This window comes from Montipora foliosa, chromosome 14, assembly GCF_036669935.1.
Source record: "Montipora foliosa isolate CH-2021 chromosome 14, ASM3666993v2, whole genome shotgun sequence".
Lineage (NCBI taxonomy): Eukaryota > Metazoa > Cnidaria > Anthozoa > Scleractinia > Acroporidae > Montipora > Montipora foliosa.
The window spans coordinates 21,194,818-21,202,317 of NC_090882.1; the positions used below are offsets into that span (position 1 = coordinate 21,194,818).

Sequence of the window (7,500 nt, forward strand, 5' to 3'; positions counted from 1 at the left end):
CTCCAAATCTTGAAAAAGGAGGAAGATTACAGGAGAATATGTGATATACGACAAAATTCTCAAAATCATGACATTGTATGTTACTCCCAGTATTGACTACAGTCCGCGTCCCCGTCTCACTCTGGATATAAACTACACGACAAACTAGATTGCTTCTGGGTTTGTTCTTTGAATATCATTTATGGGACTTTTAAATTTTCTTTTTTCCTCTTTTGCCCGCCTCGAATAGCCCTCGCCAATTGCGGGCAAAAGCTCTGTAAGTTAGAATTTTTTAAATCTAATAAAGCATTATTGTTGTTGAGGTACGAACGATTGTAAAGTAAAAATAGAAAATGAATGGTTCATTGTTATATGCTCACGTTATGACCAAAGGTGACGGCTCCGGCAACGGCAACACCACAAAGCAAGAATATTATTGTTTAAGAAAGGAAAAATACACGTATTCCACGTGCAGCACGAATTTCCGTGCATTTCCTTGCCGTACTCCGCAAAATAACGACGTGAAATCGCTAAATTCTTGGTTTTGACGACAACGTGAGGATATAACAATGAACCATTCATTTTTTGTTTCGACTTCAAAACCGTTCGTACTCATCAACTTACAGGATAGTTCGCCCGTATTGTACAAGGTGATCAAGACGGAATATTCGCAAAATACATGCGATAGCGTTAATTAAGCTATATTTTGGATTGACGTTTTCGTTGCCGTAGCCGTCGTCTTTGCTTAAACTCCCTGTTGTTTTGTGGAGTACGGCAAAGAAACGCACGGAAATCCGTGGTCCACGTGCAGCACGAGTATTTTTGCTTTTTCGACCAATCATATTCTTGCTCTGTGGCGTTGTCGTTGCTGCAGCCGACGCCTTTGCTTAAATTAGGGAGTTTTAGCAAAGACGACGGCAGCGCCACAAAGCAAGAATATTATTGGTTGAAAAAGGAAAAATGCTCGGGCTGCACGTGCAACACGAATTTCCGTGCATTTCTTTGCCGTACTCCCCAAAACAACAACGTGAAATCACCAAATTTTAGGTTTTGAGGACAACGTGATCATATAACAATGACAAAGTCATTTTCAGTTTTGACTTTAAAACCTTTCGTACTCATCCATTTACAGGATAGTTCGCCTGTATTGTACAATGTGAACAAGACGGATTAATCGTGAAATACTGGCGATAGCGCTAAGTTATACTTTGGACTAACGTTTTCGTTGCTGTAGCCGTCGTCGTTATTTCCAAGATGACCTCCAGCCACTGCACACTAATAGCTCATAGTGTTCAATGGCTCAGCCAATCAGATTACAGCATTTGCATTAGCATACCAGTAGAATTATACTAATCATGAATAACATTTAGGTTGTGTGCACATGGTTAAAGATATTGGTTGTTCTTGTTTCTTGGCATTGTCTCTTCAGTTTGTACAGTCTCAAAGAGGCCAAGGATCTCCAAAAAAATAAGCTATGTTTACTTTGTGTTTTACTTTTGCATATCAAAGACATCAAGCCAACAGTCGCAAGATCTTGTCTTCCTTCAATGGTTCCAAACTTCACTGGCCGACAGAGTGAATGCCAAGAGATCGTGGATCTCGTGAGTTCCGAACATACCCGACTGGTGACCATCTGGGGCTCACCCGGATTCGGAAAGACATCGGTTGCAATAGCGGCGGGGCACCAACTGCGGTCTCGAGACTTTCCTGTTTGTTTCCTTTCATTACGAGGACTTCAGACAAAGGGAGATATGACATCAAAGCTTTTCAGCCTCGTAAGGCAACCCACCACGAGTCAGAGATCAGTACCTCAGGCACTGTCCTTTGAAAATGAACTCATCGAGACCCTGGGTAGTATTTCAGATTCCTTCGTACTTATTCTGGATAATGTAGATGATATACTAGAGAGTGGCTTCCCAAAAGTAAAAGAAGACGTCCTGCAGCTATTTGAAGAAATTCTCGCGCGAAATGAGAAGATAACTCTGGTGGTGACCACCCGAGAATCATTTGAATATATGAACTTGAATTTCCAAGGGCACAGATCAATAAGAATAAGGCCACTGGATAATACCTCCTCTCGTGCTCTAGTTCATGAATTAGTGCCAAATGCTAGTCCTGACGACTGCGCAAGAATTGCCCAAATATGTGGGTGTGTGCCTCTTGCAATGAGGTTAATGTGCTCTTTAGTTTGTGAAGATGGTGTTCAACCAAGTCAGCGTTTGATTGAGTTCACTGAGTCCGCAAAAGAAAGTATCGTTGACATCTTAGACAATCCAGATTATCCACCTAATAAAAGATTGCAGTTCCTATATGAAAAGTCCTTCCACAGACTTTCTCTCGCAGAAAAGGAAGCATTTGTGTCTTTGTCTGTTCTTCCAGGATGTTTCACCATGGAGCTCGCCTCAACTGTACTCAATGCTACGGGGTTAATTGAGGCAAAGAAAATGTTGCAACGACTCCGAAGAAAATCCCTTCTCGATTCAAACTCCCAGTGTGAAACATTCACAATGCATAAACTTCTTCAGTCATTTGCTAAAGAAACAGGAGAACAAGAAATGAAAGAAATATTAGCAAATGCAAAGTGCCGTATCCATGCGTATTTCATTTCTCGCTTCGACGAACTGAATGATGAGTTTCTACGTGGTCATTCTAAGGATGCATTCGTTGCATTCTATGAGGAAAAACAGCTTTTTATAGAAAGCCTAGTAGACGGATGCGCAGATCCTAGGATAGTCGAGAATGTTTTTAAAGTTTTGATAAAAGCAGAAATGTTTCTGGACTCGTTGTTTTCGTGTTCCATTGAGTCGCAAAATTTCAATAATATCTATGATTCGGCCTTAAAGGCAGCCAATGCTCTTGGAAATATACATTACACGAGTCGTTTACTAGCTTCTAAAGCATTTGGTGAGATTACTTGGGGAGCAGAAGGAAGTGCAATGCAACTTTTGAAGAAGGCATATGAAATCCAATCAACATCTTTATCATCAGTTTCTGATGATGAAAGGAGTAAGTACAAGTGTTATTTTGGCATATGTGAGCTTCTTATCGGCGAGGATGAGAGCGGGATACAGTGCCTGCAAGAGGCTCTTTCTTTAATGGGTGAAAGTGCAGAGCAGAAAATTTTAAGGCTGGTTGTTTACCAAGTCATGGCGGTCTATTATCAGTTCTTAAACCACCCATCTACCTCGACTTTCTACTATAACAAAGCACGCGAGGAGTGCGAAGCCGAGGAACTCATTGTTATTCCACCTCTGGCATGCAAAGGAAAAGAACTAAACAACGTCAAAAAGCTTCAAATAAACACTTCTATCTCGGATAATTGGCCATTGCAATTCCTAATTATATCTCACGTCAGGAAAGCAGCAAAGAATTTCTTTGACACTGACACCAAGCAATTTGTAATCAACCCTGCTCTCCAAATATTAAATGACCTCCAGATAAATTCCAAAACCCCTTTTTATTTGTTTCATTTTTGCGCTAAGGTTTTGGCACTTCTGGGGTCAACATTCACCGAAGAGGGAATTATTGGATCAGGTTTTGAAGAATCAGTCGCACGTCACCTAGCAACGCTGGAGCAATCCATACATAGCTCTTCAGGCCCAGAGGGGAACGTTGATTCAACCGTGACCGTTCATTCTCAAGAATGTAATCAGCCCCTCGCAAACTTCTACCAAGACTTCGGTGAATTGCACCTCCAACAGAAGAACTACTCAAATGCTCTTGATTTCAAAACAGGCTACCCTTTTGATAGCGTATTGAGAACAAATAGACAAGAAGCAAATGCATTCTTAACCCATAGCTACCTATAACTACGGGTGACACAGCATTCGTTAGGTGATCTTACGTCTGCTCTCCAGTCTACCCAAAGGAAATTAGATGTGCGAATGAATTTGTTCGGAGAAGATCATGCAAGCACAGCTGATAGTTACCATTCACTTGGGGTGATCCAGCATTTGTTGAATGATTTTAAGTCTGCTCTCCAGTCTGCCCAAAAGGCATTACATGTTCGGAAGAAACTGCTCGGAGAAGATCATGCAAGCACAGCTAATAGTTACCATTCACTTAGTACGACACAGCATTCTTCAGGTGATTTTTCCTCCGCCCTTCAGTCTGCCCAACAGGCATTAGATGTGCGGATAAAACTATTCGGAGACGATCATGCAAGCACAGCTGATAGTTACCATTCACTTAGTGCAACACAGCATTCGTTAGGTGATTTTACGTCTGCTCTGCAGTCTTCCCAACGGGCATTAGATGTGCGGATAAAACTATTCGGAGAAGATCATGCAAGCACAGCTGATAGTTACCATTTACTTAGTGCGACACAGCATTCGTTAGGTGATTTTACGTCTGCCCTTCAGTCCGCCCAACGGGCATTAGATGTGCGGATAAAACTATTCGGAGAAGGTCATGCAAGCACAGCTGATAGTTATCATTCACTCGGGCTGATCCAGCATTCGTTAGGTGATTTTACCTCTGCTCTGCACTCAAAACAGCGGGCATTAGATGTGGGGATAAAACTACTCGGAGAAGATCATACAAGCACAGCTGACAGTTACCATTCACTTGGGGTGACACAGCATTCGTTAGGTGATTTTACCTCTGCTCTGCACTCAAAACAGCGGGCATTAGATGTGGGGATAAAAGTATTCGGAGACGATCATGCAAGCACAGCTGACAGTAACCATTCACTTGGAGTGACACAGCATTCGTTAGGTGATTTTACCTCTGCCGTGCAGTCAAAGCAGCGGGCATTAGATTTGCGGATAAAGCTATTCGGAGACGATCATGCAAGCACAGCTGATAGTTACCATTCACTTAGTACGACACAGCATTCCTCAGGTGATTTTTCCTCTGCCCTTCAGTCTGCCCAACGGGCATTAGATGTGCGGATAAAACTATTCGGAGAAGATCATGCAAGCACAGCTGACAGTTATTTTTCACTCGGGGTGACGCAGCATTCGTTAGGTGACTTTACCTCTGCTCTGCAATCAAAACAGCGGGCATTAGATGTGCGGATGAAACTATTCGGAGAAGATCATGCAAGCTTAGCTGATATTTGCTATTCACTTAGTACGACACAGCATTCTTCAGGTGATTTTTCCTCTGCCCTTCAGTCTGCCCAACGGGCATTAGATGTGCGCAGAAAACTGTTCGGAGAAGATCATGCAGGCACAGCTGATAGTTACCATTTTCTCGGGGTGATCCAGCATTCGTTTGGTGATTTTACCTCTGCTCTGCAGTCAAAACAGCGGGCATTAGATGTGCGGATAAAACTATTCGGAGAAGATCATGCAAGCTCAGCTGATATTTACTATTCACTTAGTACGACACAGCATTCTTCAGGTGATTTTTCCTCTGCCCTTCAGTCTGCCCAACGGGCATTAGATGTCCGGATAAAACTATTGGGGGAAGATCATGCAAGCACAGCTGACAGTTACCTTTCTTTCGGAGTGATCCAGCATTGGTTAGGTGATTTTACCTCTGCTCTGCAGTCAAAACAGCGGGCATTAGATGTGCGGATAAAACTATTCGGAGAAGATCATGCAAGAACAGCTGATAGTTACCATTCACTTAGTACGACACAGCATTCTTCAGGTAATTTTTCCTCTGCCCTTCAGTCTGCCCAACGGGCATTAGATGTGAGGATAAAACTATTCGGAGAAGATCATGCAGGCACAGCCGATAGTTACCATTTTCTCGGGGTGATCCAGCATTCGTTAGGTGATTTTACCTCTGCTCTGCAGTCAAAACAACGGGCATTAGAAGTCCGGATAAAACTATTCGGAGAAGATCATGCAAGCACAGCTGATACTTACCATTCACTTGGGGTGACACGGCATTCGTTAGGTGATTTTACCTCTGCTCTGCAGTCAAAACAGCGGGCATTAGATGTGCGGATGAAACTATTCGGAGAAGATCATGCAAGCACAGCTGATAGTTACTATTCACTTAGTACGACACAGCATTCGTTAGGTGATTTTTCCTCTGCCCTTCAGTCTGCCCAACGGGCATTAGATTTGCGGATAAAACTGTTCGGAGAAGATCATGCAGGCACAGCTGATAGTTACCATTCTCTTGTGGTGATCCAGCATTCGTTAGGTGATTTTACCTCTGCTCTGCACTCAAAACAGCGGGCATTAGATGTGGGGATAAAACTATTCGGAGAAGATCATGCAAGCACAGCTGACAGTTACCATTTACTTGGGGTGACACAGCATTCGTTAGGTGATTTTACCTCTGCCGTGCAGTCAAAACAGCGGGCATTAGATGTGCGGATAAAACTATTCGGAGAAGATCATGCAAGCACAGCTAATAGTTACCATTCACTTAGTACGACACAGCATTCCTCAGGTGATTTTTCCTCTGCCCTTCAGTCTGCCCAACGGGCATTAGATGTGCGGATAAAACTATTCGGAGAAGATCATACAAGCACAGCTGATAGTTACCATTTACTTAGTGCGACACAGCATTCGTCAGGTGATTTTTCCTCTGCCCTTCAGTCTGCCCAACGGGCATTAGATGTGCGGATAAAACTATTCGGAGAAGATCATGCAAGCACAGCTCACAGTTACCATTCACTTGGGGTGACACAGCATTCGTTAGGTGATTTTACCTCTGCCGTGCAGTCAAAACAGCGGGCATTAGATGTGCGGATAAAACTATTCGGAGAAGATCATGCAAGCACAGCTAATAGTTACCATTCACTTAGTACGACACAGCATTCTTCAGGTGATTTTTCCTCTGCCCTTCAGTCTGCCCAACGGGCATTAGATGTGCGGATAAAATTATTCGGAGAAGATCATGCAAGCACAGCTGACAGTTACCATTCACTTGGGGTGACACAGCATTCGTTAGGTGATTTTACCTCTGCCGTGCAGTCAAAACAGCGGGCATTAGATGTGCGGATAAAACTATTCGGAGAAGATCATGCAAGCACAGCTGACAGTTACCATTCACTTGGAGTGACACAGCATTCGTTAGGTGATTTTACCTCTGCCGTGCAGTCAAAACAGCGGGCATTAGATGTGCGGATAAAACTATTCGGAGAAGATCATGCAAGCACAGCTGACATTTACCATTCACTTGGGGTGACACAGCATTCGTTAGGTGATTTCACCTCTGCCGTGCAGTCAAAGCAGCGGGCATTAGATGTGCGGATAAAACTATTTGGAGAAGATCATGCAAGCATAGCTAATAGTTACCATTCACTTAGTACGACACAGCATTCTTCAGGTGATTTTTCCTCTGCCCTTCAGTCTGCCCAACGGGCATTAGATGTGGGGATAAAACTATTCGGAGAAGATCATGCAAGCACAGCTGATAGTTACCATTCAGTATCTAGTGCGACACAGCATTCGTCAGGTGATTTTTCCTCTGCACTTGGGGTGACACAGCATTCGTTAATTTTATTCTTATCATTATTATGTTTTTTTTTCTGGTGTTTTTGTGTCATGTGCTTTTTATTATTATTTTTTAATACATAAACGCTAAACTAAGAGTAAAAATCAAGCTGAAATA

The 7,500-nt window shown here is 42.9% G+C and overlaps 1 protein-coding gene across 1 annotated transcript in view; it reads left to right on the plus strand.

The window, feature by feature from the left end:
• The window catches only part of LOC137984936 (uncharacterized), a 20,025-nt gene that overhangs the window by 8,942 nt on the left and 3,583 nt on the right, over positions 1-7,500 (plus strand). The window contains 1 exon segment of the mRNA XM_068832276.1: positions 1,489-7,500. This exon segment is cut by the window's right edge and continues 3,583 nt beyond it. Coding sequence (XP_068688377.1) covers positions 1,489-7,466 — 5,978 coding nt within the window. The 3' untranslated portion in view covers positions 7,467-7,500.